General features: G+C 35.3%; 2 protein-coding genes, 3 long non-coding RNA genes and 1 pseudogene across 6 annotated transcripts; 5 read left to right on the forward strand and 1 right to left on the reverse strand.

Moving 5' to 3' along the window:
• The first annotated feature begins 425 nt into the window (after positions 1-425).
• Positions 426-3811, forward strand: LOC147557512 (uncharacterized). 2 transcript variants are annotated; one of them, XR_015233533.1, is made up of 4 exons: positions 426-496; positions 1176-1224; positions 2218-2262; positions 3241-3318. It is a non-coding gene; the product is annotated as an uncharacterized LOC147557512 (long non-coding RNA). The 2 variants fall into 2 exon arrangements; XR_015233534.1 differs by lacking the exons at positions 426-496; positions 3241-3318 and adding an exon at positions 3732-3811 and having other exon boundaries at positions 1151-1224.
• A 1285-nt stretch (positions 3812-5096) lies between these two features.
• Positions 5097-6524, forward strand: LOC147557513 (uncharacterized). The gene has a single exon (XM_086658878.1). The coding sequence runs from the start codon at positions 5097-5099 to the stop codon at positions 6522-6524; it is 1428 nt and encodes a 475-aa protein (XP_086515004.1).
• A 33-nt stretch (positions 6525-6557) lies between these two features.
• LOC147557514 (uncharacterized) lies at positions 6558-7439 on the forward strand. The gene has a single exon (XM_086658879.1). The coding sequence runs from the start codon at positions 6558-6560 to the stop codon at positions 7437-7439; it is 882 nt and encodes a 293-aa protein (XP_086515005.1).
• A 146-nt stretch (positions 7440-7585) lies between these two features.
• LOC147557515 (uncharacterized) lies at positions 7586-10126 on the forward strand (annotated as a pseudogene).
• A 375-nt stretch (positions 10127-10501) lies between these two features.
• LOC147557516 (uncharacterized) lies at positions 10502-16198 on the reverse strand. Its single transcript, XR_015234047.1, has 3 exons — positions 16133-16198; positions 11875-12831; positions 10502-11742 (listed from the first exon to the last, which is right to left on the reverse strand). It is a non-coding gene; the product is annotated as an uncharacterized LOC147557516 (long non-coding RNA).
• Positions 16199-16389: 191 nt separating this feature from the next.
• On the forward strand, positions 16390-16963 carry LOC147557517 (uncharacterized). Its single transcript, XR_015234048.1, has 2 exons — positions 16390-16486; positions 16655-16963. It is a non-coding gene; the product is annotated as an uncharacterized LOC147557517 (long non-coding RNA).
• Positions 16964-17280: the final 317 nt, after the last annotated feature.

Consider the following 17280-nt stretch of genomic DNA (forward strand, 5'->3'; position numbering starts at 1 on the left):
GAGTAGACTAGAGGATAGAGAGGCCTGGATAAACTTAAAGTAAGCAGATGATCTTCGTTTAGCAGATCTTAAAGACGAAGAACATCAACAAAACCTTCACAAACAACCTCCATGCAGAAGTGTTCGATAGAGAAATCTTCCTCATTCAGAACCATGTAAAAGGCAACCCTCACGTCGCTACCAAGGAGAGTTCCGCTAACCATTAGGAGAGTCATCTATATAATAAAAGAGGAGGGTATCTTTTTAGAATATACCCTCCTCACTTAGTGGCTAGGATTTATCCTTACAAAGTGTCTTGGACGGTTCAGATTAAGTTTAATAGATGCTTTTCTTTTCAACCTTCCCCATCCCAAACACACATTCCCGCTCATTCCCGCCCAAACACACTCTCTATCATCTTCACGATCTCTCACTCCCTCATCTTTCTGGCAGAGAAGTTGTGGGGTTCAACCTCTCCTTCTCCCAACTTCTTGGTTGGTATCTCTTCTGGAAGAAGGTATCTCTTTATCTCTCTCTCTCTCTATATATAGATTTTTCAGTCTCAATCTAGGATTTTTGTTTTGGTGGCTCAGTTTACAGACCATTCAAATGAAAGGGGAAGCAATATTTTTCCATATGCTTTTCTTCTCCAAAGTTTTCTCTCAATCATGATGTATCTACTTCTTTGTACCAACTTATTTCTCTGAAATCCCCTTGGTTTGTAGTAGAAGTTTGGGTTTTTTTGGTAATTAGGTTTCTTCTAAACTAATTAGGTTTCTTTGGTTAACATCATTCATGGGTTCTAAATTTTGCTGTAATTGGGGTTCAATCATGATGTATCTATCTCTTTGGGTTCAATCATGATGTATCTATCTCTTTGGGTTCAATCATGATGTATCTATCTTTTTGGGTTCAATCATGATGTATCTATCTCTTTGTACCAACTTACTTCACTGAAATCTCTTTGGATTCATTGGATTTTTATTTTTGGTTTCGTAACTAGAGTTCTAAATTCGGGTTCAAACTTTTCTTGAATAAAAATTTCGGTTAGGTTTGAACTTCCCTTTTGCTGTAATTCCCTTTTGAACTTCCCTTTTGCTGTAAAATTTCGGTTAGGTTTGAACTTCCCTTTTGCTGTAATTCGGGTTCAAACTTTTCCTGAATAAAAAATAACTTTGTTGTGCTTTCATTTTCAGGTGAATCAAGGTTAGGTTTGAACTTTCATTTGATGCATTCTATGTTAAGGTGAGCTTTCATTTGATGCATTCCTCATTTAGTTTAAATTAAATCTCAGTTCAAGTACCTCCTTCTATTTAGAGTTCAAGTACCTCCTTGAGTTATTCCAAAACTCAGATTAAGTATCATAGTTTGGCTCCTACTACTTATACGTTTCTTTATTTACATCTTTTCTATTTTGTTCCAAGTATGAGTTTTGTTGAGCATTTAGCCAAGAATCAAAGTAAGGTCATATCACCAAATTTATAGTATATTAATTACATTATCTTTCTTCTTAGTAATATACTGTTTTATCTTCGGATTGCATTGTGATTAAAATTTGCAGAAGTGGGTGTAACCATTAAAGTATTCTACTTTAAACCTTAGCACAACACGACTCTTTTTTTCTACTTTTGTTGTCAATTTACAATGTTCTCCAAAAAAGAAAAATGCACATCCTTGGCCTTTAAAAACCGAAATCTGCTATAGATCCTCACTTGAAAGTGGGAGCAAAAATGCGGCCGAAAAGTTGACGATTTCAGAGTCAAATCATAACGGCATCGAAAGCAAAGTTCGCCCTCATTATTTGAATCTGATTTTGTTTCTTAAATAACACTTGAAAATCATTGAGTAGTTTTTAGAGTCAAATCATGTTACTTGAATTTAGTTTGTAAGAATACATTATTTGAATCTAATTTTGTACGATTCGGAGTCAAATCATAACGACATCCAGCAAACTCTCTAGACTTTTTGTAAAGCATTTGAGTAGTTTTTAGATTCATATAAACTGTATGTGACATTGAATTAGAAAAAAAAATGCTTCGCTAAATGTTTAGAAGAAAAAAAATGCTTAGCTAAATGTTTAGAAGAAAAAAAAAATGCTTAATGAGCATCTTTGTGAGAAGATGAATAAATAAGGATATTAGTATCTCATCAATCCTCTCATAAGAAAAACTTCATATTCTTGAATTCTTTGTCTATTAAAGTTCGCTCCAACTTCGTCGTTTATTGCAATTGTCGCAGGTATCTCTCTTTCTTGATGTAGGGTTTTCAAGGTAGTAGTTCCAGGTAATTTTGGCTAACTTTTTTTTTAAAGTTGTTTTTGTTAAGTTGAATTGTTTTGTTAGTTTTCATAATTGTTTGTGTTAAATTAAATTCTTAAGGTTAAATATGAGTTTCACAGTATATAGTTTTTAGGTTATATTTTGATCATATTTAGGTTATATTTTGATCATTGTTCTTATTTGATTTTATTTGGCAGCTCCTCTCTCTAGAACTTATTGTTCGAATACCCAAACCCCATGCATAACAGTGTTCTTATCGTTATTTGAATCCAACTTTGGAAGAACAGTAGTTGAGTTTCTAGGTCAAGTTCCATTATTAAAATTGCCCAAGGTGTCAAATTCAAACATTATAATAAGTAGTATCGCCATGGCTTCTATTAGTAACTTCTATTAGATCTTCTATTAGAATAAGTAGTATCGCCAGTGCTCTATTAGAAAATACTGTTCCATTATAATAAGTAGTATCGCCAGTGCTCTATTAGAAAATACTATTCCATTTTAATAAGTAGTATCGCTAGTGCTCTAAATGTGATTATGTATTGTTTATCCATTTCTTTCAGTAATTTCTATTAGAACTTCCAATACCGAAACCATATCTTCGAGCTCTAACATCGACATATACGTACTTCTTGACGCTTATATAATCAGTTGACGGAATGTATTTGATGATTTTGAAGTTCCTTTGCAGAGTGAGCCATAGCTTTAACGTCTCCTCTATTATGGGTTCTGCATTTCGAACATGTTTTCGCTTATGTTATGGAACAGAGCATTTTTTTGTCGAACTTCCAAATTTTAATCCAATTGAAAAGAATTTCAAGATTTTTCTTTAGAACAATCTCTCGGATAGATGAAGAATCTTGGTTTTCGATCTTTTTCTGTTTGTATCAACAATTTAGTCTAATTGTTTTGTCTCTTAATCTTTAACGTTGTTACTTCTCTCTCTCTACAGTTAGATGATTCTTTTTCGTTTTTCTCTTTACAGTTTTGGTGAATTTTTGTGTGTTAGGCGATCTCTCTCGCACAACCGGTAGCTGTTCGACCCTCTCTCACACACGCACACAAAACCTTTTTCGCTCTCTCGAAATTGAATATTTGTTGCCTTATTGATGATGAATTTCACTAATTTGACTATGGATTTGATCTATGAATTTAATTCATGGGCACCTTCATGTTTGGCATTTAAACAACTGTATTTTATTCTGGGAGAGAGTTGAATTTGAGTTTACATTGTTTTATTAGTCTTTTGTTTTTTTGCGGTTTGAGTTTCTGTCAATGTTGCTTTGAAACTTATAGTGAAAAACAGTGTGATTAACGAACTCCATTTGATCCTAAAATTGTTGCATAGTTGATTCGAAACTTTGCCTATAAATTAATGTCTGTGTATAGAGTTTTTTGTGGGTTAAGAAGTTACATTAACATATAGAAGATCTTATTATTAACATATAGAAGATCTTATTATTCTTTTGACAATAGATCTCTTAACATGGCTGAGAGACAAAGGAAGAGAAATTACTATGGTCTTTTTAAAGACTCGGAGCCAAATCTCTCAATATACGGACAGGTACAATATATGTTTTAGTATAATTGATTTTCACAATTTTGTTTGTTTGTTGGTACTAAAAAATATATATTTTTTCTCTTAAATAGGTTGACTCCCACTTGGATGAAATGGTAATAGAGGTTTATAACAGTTGTAATTAACCAATCTCAATCTTATAAGAATTTTTGTACAATGCTACTATATATATATCACAATCTTATGAGAATTTTGTACAGATTCGATTGTTAACTACAAGGGGAGTGCAGGTCACAATCCACAATACGGAGGTTTGGTATCTGAGCCATTTAATTTTTATTATATAGACTTCCACATCTTGATTGTTTGGACATACATTCTGATCTTCAACTAAGGAACTTAGATTTCGACTTTGAAAGTGTCATAACAAGATCACTCACCCGTTCTCCTGTACATGATGTTCTTAATGAAGTGGATACAAGTTGCCAACATTCAATTTTTGAGCAAGGGGCATCTTCAACTACACATAACATTGTACGACCAGGTCCTACTGAAGTCAGTAATTTAAAAATGCTTCCAGTTGTACATGTATATGAAGAACGTCATTTCTTGGGTCAAATGGATGTTTTGTGTCCCTTTTGCAAAGCGTTGTATTGGAAAGATGAAAAATTAACAAAATCATCTAACATAAGACCTTTGTTTGGGACAGGTTGTTTGCAAGGAAAAATAAAATTACCTTTACTTATCGAACCTCCTGAAGCACTCAAAAACTTATACGATGGCAATGATGCATACTCAAAACACTTTAGAAAATTCATTAGAGAGTATAACGCATCAAACGCATTTACAAGTCTGGGGTCAACAATGGAGCCAAGGGTGTTAAATGGTAGGGGGCCAAAGTCATTCACTATACACGGTGAGCTACGACATCGTACATGTTCTTTAATACCTGAGTTAGAAATGCAGGCTTCCTACGCCCAACTTTACATATTTAACCAAAATACTGCAATCGATTGTCGCAAACGTCGGGATCGACGTCTTGAAGTAGATGTTCTCAAAGTAATCCAAGATGTTTTGCTTCAAAATAACAAGTTTGTAAGAATATATCTTCGGGCCTATGAAATTTTAATGCAATCAAATGCATCCAAGGAAAACTTACCAGCCTACTTGCATTATAATTCGTCAACAAATAGACGTCGTTATAATTTGCCATCAACAGATGAAATTCTTGTCATCTTGCTAGGGGATTGTACTGAAAAAAGTGGAATGAGAGATATTGTTATCCACCTAAAAGGGGGCAATGGGTTGATGAAAATAAATGAATGTCATCCAACTTATCTTCCTTACATTATGTTTTATTGTTCCCGTATGGCGAGCTTGGATGGAATCCCATGTTAACTCAGTGGGATGTCATAAACAATAAATCATCAACAAGTCGATTAACTCAAATGCAGTGGTATAGTTACAGATGTTTCAATAGACCAACCGAGTATACAACAATTTTGAAGGGGGGGGAAATTATTTCAAGAGTTTTTAGTAGATGCTTGGGCTGCGACAGAGCAAAATCGATTGACATATTATCCGCTAAACCAAGCCAACTTCGTGCAGAACTTTACAAGGGTCTCACTGATATTGAGGAATCTGGATTGGAACCACATCAAGTTGGTCAACGTTTTATATTACCTTCTTCATTTACTGGTAGTCCAAGAATGATGTTTGAACTTTATCAGGATTCATTAGCCATCACACGTTATAACAAGCATCCTGATTTGTTCATTACAATGACTGCGAATCCTCATTGGCCAGAAATCACGTCAGCTCTGCTGCCTAATCAGACTTCCCTTGATAGGCCTGATTTAGTTGCACGCATGTTCGAGTTAAAAAGAAGACATTTGATGAAGTTGATTGAAAAAGATGGAATCTTAGGTCAAACAGTTGGCCATGTTTTTACCATTGAATTCCAAAAACGTGGGTTGCCTCATATGCATGCATTAATTTTCTTTCAACAATCCGACAAGGTACGTATTGTTGATCAAATTGATAGGTTGGTTTCAGCAGAATTTCCAGATCCTAAAGAAGATCCTCTACTTTTTGAAACTGTGAAGAGTTGTATGGTGCATGGGCCATGTGGTACTCGGGACAAACATGCTATTTGCATGGAAGACGGAAGGTGTACTAAAAGGTTTCCACGAGTGTTTACAGAGTCGACAACAGTAGACGTGGATGGTTATCCAATCTATCGTCGTCGCGATACTGGTAAAGTGTATACCGTGAAAGGGCATCCTGTCGATAATAGAGATATTGTACCTTACAATGCTTACCTTTCCAAGTTGTTCAACTGTCATATTAACGTTGAAGTTTGTGCGGGTTTGCGTTGCGTAAAATATATCCATAAGTACATCTTCAAAGGATATGATCGTGCTACTTTTGTGTTGGGAAAAGTATATGAGATTCAACAATATCTGGATGCACGATACATCGGACCACCAGAAGCATCTTGGCGCATATTTGGCCACACTTTGCATGAGGAGAACCCAACAGTTGTGCGATTGGCAGTTCATTTACCAGGTATGCACCGTGTTCTTTTTAACCCTGATGATTCGAGGGAAACAATTTTAACAAGAGCAGAACAACAAACGTCAACTTTATTGGCCTTCTTTAAATGTTGTGTTTTAAATGAAGATGCACGTGCATTCACTTATCAAGAATTTCCAGAACACTTTGTCTGGAATAAACCACAACATTTATGAACTTCTAGAAAAAAAGGATTTGCAATCGGTAGAATGTATTTTGCGAGTCCAAATTGTGGTGAAAGGTTTTATTTGAGATTATTGTTGACTATTATAAGAGGTCCTCAATTATTTGAATGTTTGCGTACAGTAAATGGTGTTTTATGTGAAACATTTAAATTAGCATGTATTTCTCGAGGCCTTTTAGAAGATAATGGCGAATGGGTACCGTGTTTAGAGGAAGCTATAAAAATGAAAACTGGGTATCAATTAAGAAAACTGTTCGTTGTTATTCTCTTGCATTGTTTCCCTTCAAATTCAGATGATTTGTGGAATCAGTTTTCACTTAATATTTGTGATGACCTGGCGCACAAGTTGCGTACAGTATTTGGAATCACGACACCGTCCGAGAATCAAGTCACAGATTATGGTTTATATCTTATAAATAAACTACTTCAACAGTCTGGCAAAGATTTAACTCATTTCAAACCTATGCCTCTTTCAACTGAAAATTGGAATGATCAACCTGGGAATAGATTATTACTAGAGCATAGAATGATTCAACATGAATGTCAGACAGTAGATGTACAAGTTAACGTCGATCGTTTAAATGCTGAACAATCTTCTGCTTATAGGGTCATTTTAAATTCAGTCACCAAAAATAAGGGAAGTGTGTTTTTTTTAAGTGGAGGTGCTGGTACTGGAAAAACATTTTTATACAACACGATTGCAACCAAATGTCGTAGTATGGGTCATATTGTTATAAGTGTTGCTTCATCTGGAATTGCTTCGTTGTTATTAGTGGGAGGACATTCAACATTTTGTATTCCCTTAGATATTTTAGATAATTCGATATGTGGGTTCCGTAAGCAGTCTATCCATGCTGAGTTATTTAGGGAAACTAAGCTAATTATATGGGATGAAGTACCTATGTAACATAGATTTTGTGTGGAAGCAGTTGATCGAACACTTCAGGATATTTGTGATAACAAAAACCCATTTGGTGGTATTACAGTTGTTCTAGGCGGTGACTTTAGGCAAATCTTGCCTGTAATACCAAAAGGAGTTCGTGAACAAATAGTCGGCGCTTCACTAAAACGTTCACCACTTTGGTTGATTATTGTTGTCCTGACATTGAGTCTTAACATGAGGTTAGCTGATTCAGAGCCAGGAAATGTTGATTTTGCAAAATTCTTGGTTGAGGTACTTCCTTACTTCTTCCAACAAACAATTCATTATTTTAATAAATTATGTGTTATTACAAACTTTCAAATGGTTGACATAGTTATATTTTTTTTTAGATTGGAACAAACCCGTGTGAAATTGTTCAACTACCACTTATTCACAGGTGTAAGAATCTACCTGAGTTATTGTGTTCAACCTATCCTGGATTGAATATATTAGGTACATCATCTCCAAAGTACTTGACAGAGAGAGCTATTTTATCTCCCCGTAATGATGATGTAGACTTTATTAATTTGGAGGCATTAAAAATATTTCCAGGAGAGGCTATTGTCTATTTAGCCGCTGATAAATTAGTTGAAGAGGGAGAAGACAATAGGTTTGGAGGAGGTAATTATCCCAATGAGTATTTAAACTCTCTCGATCCTCCAGGATTACCTCCCTTCAAGCTTCAACTAAAAGTTGGTTGTCCAATAATGTCATGAAGAAATCTTGCTCCAAAAGATGGTCTTTGCAACGGAACTAGGTTGATTGTGGTTCGATGTGCTCCACGCATAATTGAAGCTCAAATTATTACCGGAGATAAATCTGGAGATTTAGTTTTCTTGCCTCGAATATCTCTTACAACATCGTCTGCAGACGTTCCTGTTCGGATGACAAGAAGACAATTTCTAATTCGATTGGCTTATGCAATGACAATTAACAAATCTCAAGGACAATCTGTTAAGTTTGTTGGAGTTGATCTGCGGAGTCCAGTTTTTAGCCATGGCCAACTATACGTAGCATTGTCAAGATGCACGGCTTCAAATAGATTACATGTTTTATTACCGGAAACCTCAGAAAACTCAACTACGAATATTGTGTACCCTGAGGTTTTATTATAGCTATAGGTAATCTTTCATGATATTTACTTCTTCTTTTTTTCATTGTACCCAAATTCAACAAGTATTAACTATTTAACTTTCTTTTTCACTAATAGAGTTGGGATCAACAAGTACAAGACTTTGAGAGGCGAAATAAAAGATATATATGGGGAGAATGGAAGCATCGAAACACAGTAAGTGTATATTGCTTATTATTTTAAAGACCTTAAAATCTATCTTTATGTCATCCTAACTATTGCAATGATATAACTTTTCAGATTGTTGTGCATGCTTCACACTGGTCGTCACGGGTGCGTGTAGATACAATTACTTTCTTAAGAGTAATTCGAAGAGCTTACATACCTATTTTGATTGAAAACTACTTTGGCTAAAGTCTTCCAACTCTATGTATTTTGTGATACTTTTTGTATAGAATAAATAGATGATATCTGCAAATGAATGCACATTTCATATAGAAACTACAAAACAATCATACTTTTGTAGAAAGGAACAAACTTTGATGATTGTTTTTGTAGTTTAAATATTTTTTGTTACCATCAACAACTATGTATGTGAAGTTTTATTATGTGAAAGGAAACTATTTTATTTTAATCTATTTATGGCTCTAATCTAACTATTATGACAATCTAGATAATACATTTACATCATTAAGGTTTAGAATACATTGCAGCAGACACTTATTGCGCATCAAGCACAATTGAAACAAACATGTTTGCGTCAGGTTATTCCTAAATTTATATAGATTCCACTTTTGTTATTTTTTGTGAGTTAGCTATCGTGACCTTTGTATTCGTTCATGCTGTAGACATTGACGTCATTATGCGATTTGGAAGAGGTCAACCTTTTACTTCTCCATGTTCCAAATCACACCAAAGGAACATTTTTAAGAGGTCAGTACTTTTATTAGTCTAAAATTTGGTAATTTTACTAATTAGATATATTCTGAATTTATTTTATTGTGTCCATAACTATTCAAATTGGATATTGCTCAATCGTTCCTTTTAATTGGCAACAATGGTGTACCGTAAAGACGACATCTAGTCGGGTTCTGAGCTCATTCTTTTATCTGTAAGTATTTTTACAAATGCCATTGATTTTATTGTCATATTTAAATGTTTATGTGAATTTTACTACTTCTGTTTACGTGTTGTACCAAATGAGTATTATTGTAGTGAGCATCCTTAGATTGGATCATCTATATTCCTACAAATTCGTATGTTATTGTGTCTTTATTAAAAGTATTAGTTTTTAGGACTATTTTCTCGCTACTTACATGGAACAAGTAGATGACAGTCACACTTGATTCTTTACCGGCTAAGATAGGTTATAGTTACATGCTCCCATTGCAATACCTTTTTAGATAAAGTATGTTGTGTCAGAGTCGTACATCAACTCACTTTCTGGGTAATGATATGGTTACATGCTCTCATTGCAATATTATTACTTTACGTGTTGTTAAGATCTTTCACTATGATGGTTCTACATTGACAGTGTGATGTTATATGTTACTAATTTCTGTGATGTTATTCAGGTACCTTAAACGCGATATTTGGATGAACATGAGATATTTTTCTGAAGAAGACCTGCGACCTCTTTTAATAGTAAGTCCTTATTAGATTTACCTATCAGTGTAGTAAACTGTGAAGTGATATGACGAATAAATACCGAAACATTCATTCAACTGTAACTTATAATCATCCACAATGTACTTGGTCTATAATGCATATAAAAGAACTGTCCGTGCCCCACGGGCACGGGTTACACCCTCGTGATGGAACATGTAGGAGTCCTTCGTATCTTCATACTTATTTATAAGGTTGAAAAGCCGCAATAATGGGGCATGATCGACGAAGAGTCGCGGCAAGCTGTCACAATTAAGAAATGGAACACCGACAGACTTGAACGTGGAAAATAAGATGCCGCGCAAAAGTATAAAGGAAAAGAACAAATCTTTATTAATTCATAAGAAGGATCTATTACAGAAGAAATTACAACAAATGACACCAAAAGACACAACATGCACTTAGGTCTATTACAGAAGAAATTACAAAAAAGAAGAGGGAAACCCGAACCCACAAATGGAAGGTTAAGGGCAAAGAAAAAAACAAAGAAACGTGAGCCACAAAAGGAATCACATGTCCCCGCTGGAAAGGAAATAAAAGGCTACCAGGTACCCCTTTCCAAAAATGCAGTCAAGGCCAGAAGATAACCAAGGACAAAAGAACCCTCTTGGCATCATCACCATGTCCTGAACACCTAAGTTGGAGGAAGTATTGGTAATCCTTACCCTCCTGCGGGCTCAACCAAAACGGCGCGGGAGGTTATCACGACCGTTATGAAGAAACTCGACTTTTATCACGGTCGTTATGAAGAAGCATTCCCCAACCCAGGCACCTGGTATAAACGAACAGAGGCCTCATCTCGGATCCTTGAAGAGAGGAGGAAATGGTAGAGCAACATCAGAAGGGTAAAATCTCTCCAGTCGACTTTCAAAACTTTTAATGGTGAAAAATTGGAAGGCCAAAGCAGGCTGTTTATAGCTAGAGAACCCCTTGAGGCATGAAGAAGGATCATTAAAAGCAAGGACCAAACACACCTCGAAAGACAGTCAGCGGAATAATGACTGGGAGACGTGAACGGCTCAAGAACAGCGGTTACCAATGAAATTTCAGCAGGTTTTGAGGAGACGTGTTTCATCCACCAGACGCGACACTCCACGCGTCTGCGCATGATGAAACAGGTTACCGCGTGGAGTAACCCAAAAGATCAGCGTCGGAAATACGCGATCAGAAAATGAAGTCTATGACATCACCAAATCACGAATGGAAAAGAAATTGATTGCTCTAGCAAAAGATGAACGTGTCTTGGAAAAGCAAACCACACGTCAAAACAAAATACAACCGGTTCAGCTCTGGCAAAGACGACACTTAATCAAAGAAGATATCCGCTTAGTAGATATCAACCATCTCTGGAATATCAACAAAAAGACAGATTGTATTGTTTAGCATCCCTCTTGCTCTTTCTATCAAACAAGCGAGGAAACTCACTTTGGTCGAGCTCAATTACACCGAGCCTCATTTTCTTGGGAGGTTCACAAGACAGCCCTGGTCTAGGTAAGACCCAAAGAGCTTCGCGATACAACTCTGGGACAGGTAATACCCACGACTTCAAACCTTCAAATAAAAAATCCACACGAGTTACTTCTACTCCTTAGTCTCTTTAATTTCAACTAAGGAGTGATGGGAATCATAATGATACATAAAATGTCCAGACGTTGACTAACGCCTGAAGAGTTAAGATCAGACCTGAAGTCTCTTGGATCGACTCGACTTAAGGCAGCAGGACAGCTAAACACCTGATGGTCCATCATACATTCCTCTAACTGGGAGGTCGTCCAGAAGAAACCAGCTCTCTACAAAACGCACTTGACATGAACAGATCAGCCCTGGGATCTCAAAAGGAATAAGGGGGTTCTCTACGGGTTTGGCCCATATCTTAAACCCAGAATTGGGGAGATAACAGCGTTGCGCGACCTAATGACTCAATCCTGAACTTTCTAGAAAGATCTCAGTCGGCCACACATCTTGAAGTGTTTAAGCCCGATCGAACTCCACGTATCTAAAGGAGGAAACTTCTCCTTTAGAGTCTATCACTCTGGCAAGATATCTACGAAAGTATCCTTGAACTTAGGAACTTTCACTTATCAAATATCCGGGATAGACTCGAAGAGAAACCCTAAATACGCAAAAGAGGTAACTTCCCTTACGGTTTGACAGCCATCGCCTCACCACCGCCACAAATCACAGTCGGCCTAACTTCGCCTATAAAAGGCCCCCCACGTCGTCCTTCTCAGGACACGATCTCTCCACCCGAAAAGATCACAAAATCACTCAGAGTTCCCCAACTCGCCCCCAAAAGGATCGGTCAATATCCATTCTTTTACTGCAAAGAGCACCATGAATGTCTTGAGCGTCAGAGGGGTTTCCGAACCCTTTGCAGGTTTTTCCCTCATTGGGAACTGACGATCAGAAGCATGGAACAAGGAACAAGGAACAAGGAGCTGGGTGATGATGCATAAAATGTCCAGACGTTGACTAACGTCTGAAGAGTCAAAGATCAGACCAGAAGTCTCTTGGAACATCTCGGCTTAAGGTAGCAGGACAGCTAAACCTCTGATGGTCTACCACACATTCCCCTAACTGGGAGGTCGGCCTGAAGAAACCAGCTCTGCACAAAACGCCCTTGACATGGACAGATCAGCCCTGTGATAAGTAAATTGACATATTTTAGTTCTATAACGAACAACTTATAAATAATATGTTTACGAAAATAGAAATTCACAGATATATTTCATTTCCCACCACTAACAGTAATCTTTATAGTTACTTTAATTTCTCTATCTATATTCTTTAGTTTTGATGAGCTTAAGTAAGCCATACACTATCACGTGTAAAGAACAATTTTTTTTTCGTCTTAAATTAAAATAATTTTGAGCTTTTAAATCTGTCTATCTAAATAATCGTGCCGAAGTCACGGGTCATACCTAGTATGGAGTAAAATTTAAGAATATAAATCCTTCATAGGGATTTCAATAAATAATGAATAGAAAAACAAAAAATGGATCGGACTGGGGTTTGCCCAACCTAGGCTTCTGCTGGATTGGGCCTAGCACGCCGTGTTCAGAATAAAGGTCTAATAGGGATAAAACCCGTGTTGACCTAGCATGTTTTTTGTATGGGCCGGACAAGTCAGGACCCATAAGCACCCAAATTACAATCGGGTAGTATAGTCTTGTTACATCTTTTGTCATTTTGGAACGTTTGTTGTCTTTTGTCCTCTTTCTGAAATTTTTCAGACCTGTCTTTGTGAAATCTGGTTGATGTAAAGAATTCACAATATTACTTGCAGAATGGACAGATACACGAATTTGATTAGAACGCTAATCTCTTCTTTGAACTATTAATCCTTTACCTGAGACATCTTTTAAGTTTTTCCCTCTCTCAATTTGTACAATGTAGAATCGAAGAGATTTCATCTCGATTATGGGTTGACCTTGCTATTTAGGCATTTCCAATGATTTATTGTATCTTATTTTATTTCATATTTTTATGACTGTTAATTCCATTTTGGCCCCATAAAGATGACCAACTCACCAAAATGGCCCCCTTTTTCATTTTTCCGTCTATTGCTCCGTTAGACGTTAGTGAGGTGGCATTTTCTTTCCATTAATACCCCTACCTATGTTAGCTCAAAATATTTGGAATCTCAAGACTCTTTATAACATGTCAAATCAATTTGCTTTTTTCATTTTTTTTTCTTCTCTCTCTCCAGCTTCACATCAACTCTTTAAATTTCTACTAAACTTTTATCTCTCTTCATTTTAACCAATTTCTATTAAAACTCCAAAACCTCCATTAAAACCACCAAAAGCTTTAGAATGGTTCTTTACATCTTGCATTTGGATTTTTTTTTGGTTGTTAATTTTGGTCTGCCTTCACTTTTAGTGCTCTCTTTCTTTTATCCTCTCTCATTTTCCCTCTACTTATTTTGGTGAAATTGTAAGAAAATGAGAAACATATATCACATTTATTTACCTTTGATAATCCTAAATTGGATATCAAGAGAGAGAATGTGTAAGGTCATTTAGGAAATGGATTTGACTATGAAGTCTGAAAAAAAATTTTGACTTATAGTGGACTTTGAGCAGGCCAAGGAGCATATGCGGTTGCGGTTGGTCGACATCTTAAATTTGAACCATAAGAAGATGATATTATGGATTAAGATTGCATATTTAGTGTTGAAGGTGTGTACACTTATTATTTGATAATGAAAATCAAAGAGCAATAAATTTTCACTTTTTCTCTCTAAAATCTTCGAATTGAGAGTGCAACTCGAACCAGATCAAAGATCATGATCTTCTTTTGTTTGCTACAAATTTCAAGCTTAATCACTAAACAGATACATAATAATGTTAGCATACAAGTACCAAATTCAATCTTCGGATATGCATCGTGATTCATGATGATTTTATAATTATCTGTTAAGCCAATCATATTTTCGCTTATATATGAATATTGAGTGGAAGTTCTGTAATACATTCTTCTTTAGTCATTCCTTAGTCTGTTAACTTATGAACATTACTGGCCGAGTTCTTCTCTTTAGCTACGGCAACATAAAGTTCTTATAGAATTAAACACGAATGAGTCTCTGAGTCCTAGTTAAATTATTGAGAGAGTTAAATTCAAAATCATCCATCTGAAACCCACTACCCCAGTTTTCAAATTTATACCTTAATTGAATCATCAACTTTAATATCCAGCAAATGCTATGGCCTATGGGAACCATAAATGATGGAAAATTAACTTGACCTCCTAGAATTTCTTATCTAAAGTTAGAGATAGAGAAGTTAGAGAGAGAAAGTAAGATATTTCCTTTCTTTGTGAGTTAAGAGTCATGGAAGACTAGAGTGAAGTTAGAGAGAGAAAATATAAGAAAAATGGTAGTCTAGGTGATTTTTTGACAAGTATTAATTAGCTTTGGGAGTTAGGACCTAAAAAGTTTAACCTGACAAAGAAGAAATGGTTAGAGGGGTGAATTTGACAAGAAAGTAACATGTCTCTAACCTCTAACGGACCAATAGACGGAAAAACGAAAAAGGGGGCCAAATTTGAAGCTGGTCATCTTTAGGGGGCCATTTTACTCAGTTGGTCATCTTTAGGGGGCCAATGGAATTAACCCTTTTTATGATGATATTATTTCGTTAGGAAGTATGATATTAGATACATGCTAGGGCTAACACCCAATTTTAAATATTTTGAGTGCCACATGAAATTTTAGAGAGTTTTTTTTTTCGTATTTATTCTTTTCCGTGCAAAATTTATTTGGAGGCTAGTGAATCTTAGAGACCTCAAGCGAAGAACACTATGTTTCTTAAGATATCTATTATGGTCTAAACATTTTTAATACATAAACTAAAAAAAATATTTTCCAAAATCTCTAGAATAACTAGTGATATATATCTACTAAAATAGCCATGTCAAACAAAAAAATAAAGTAATTTTAGAGATTTGTATTGGACAAAGGATTATCTTATTTATTAAGAAATAAATTAATTTTATTTTACTAGAATTATTAGACTCAGTATAAGCAGTAACTCAATCAGGTGAAAATATACATTATTAATTAAGAAATCTTTATTGATTTTTTGTTCTATAATCATTACTTTGAGATCGTCCAAGAAATATTTCATTCTTATTATAGATTCGAATGTTATCTAGAATGTTGATACTACTGCTATAAAAACCCATGGACAAGAGAATAAATAATTAGTAACTCAATCAGGTGAAAATATACATTATTAATTAAGAAATCTTTATTGATACTTTTTTTGTTCTATAATAATTACTTTGAGATCGTCCAAGAAATATTTCTTTATTTTTATAGATTTGAATGTTATATATAATGTTGATAGTGTTCTATAAAAACCCACAAACAAGAGAATAACACCATTCAACAATCTCATTAGAAGAAGATAAGAAAGAAAAATAAGCAAAGATGGTTTACCCTCCATGCCAAAGTGTTGGATGTGCTGGTAAGCTCTCAGAATTTCCTATTTAGATGTCTTATGTTAGTTTTAGTTCCTCTATTGTTATAATAAAACGAAAAATCCATGCTGGAATGAACGGTCTAAATTCAACTCATTTTTCATGGCCAGCAATTAAAGGCAATAGACTAGGTTTGACCCACTTCTTCGGGAAATTAATACATTGTTTGTGTAATATGTGAAAGCAATCATCTTCACAATGACTTGATGGATAAATATAAGGGTCCCTAAATATAATATTTCACCGATCATACTACCGTCTCCATGATTCAAGTCTAGTAACTAAGTTATGTGATTCGACAAAGTAAATTATGGTACAAATTTGATATCTGCAAAAGTTTAATTTCTTTTGATATAAATCTCTAATGGCTAATCTCAGATTTCTTTTTTGAAGAGTTTACTCCATTCAGTGGTAACGGATACATCTCTTTACTCGGAAAACTAGATGTTGAATGTTACTGATTAATTGATTGGTAATGCAGTTGCGCATTATTTTCCAGAAGTAGTTGGAATGCCAGGAGTCCAAGCAAAAGCCATCATAGAGAGAAGTCATCCAGAATTAACAGGCGTTATAATATCGAAAGATGATGTCTTGGATAGCGCTCACTGTTGTAATCGCGTTCGGATCTTTGTTAACGATGACGCTAAGAAAACTGTCGCCAAAACTCCTAAAATTGGATAAAAGGACATCAATGGATCATCAAATATTTTATTTCTTTAAATAAACTAGAGTATAAGATCTATTTATTAATAAATTGAGATTATCAATCTAACTTTCTATTAGAATAAAATGAAATTATGTCTCAATAAATAACATAATAGGGGCTGACCCCGGAAGCTTTCAGTTTGTGGTCGACCCTTTTTTCGGGCCAAATAGCATTTTTCTAAACTTAATTTGTGGTTCTCCATGTACATGAAAATTGTACCCTGAAGTAATCCCCACTTAAGCTTTAAGGACCTCATCTCTCACAATTGTCACACCTCAGGTCCAACTTGAATTCATTTCACCTCTATATAAAGGACTCCCCTTTCTCCCTCTTGTTTCCTTGGGTTCTCACCGAACATGGTAGTCTAGAATTAAACGTATCATTCTCTCTTCAATGGCTTC

This window comes from Eschscholzia californica, unplaced genomic scaffold, assembly GCF_041429995.1.
Source record: "Eschscholzia californica isolate CP2 unplaced genomic scaffold, dmEscCali1.0.p SCAF_2, whole genome shotgun sequence".
Lineage (NCBI taxonomy): Eukaryota > Viridiplantae > Streptophyta > Magnoliopsida > Ranunculales > Papaveraceae > Eschscholzia > Eschscholzia californica.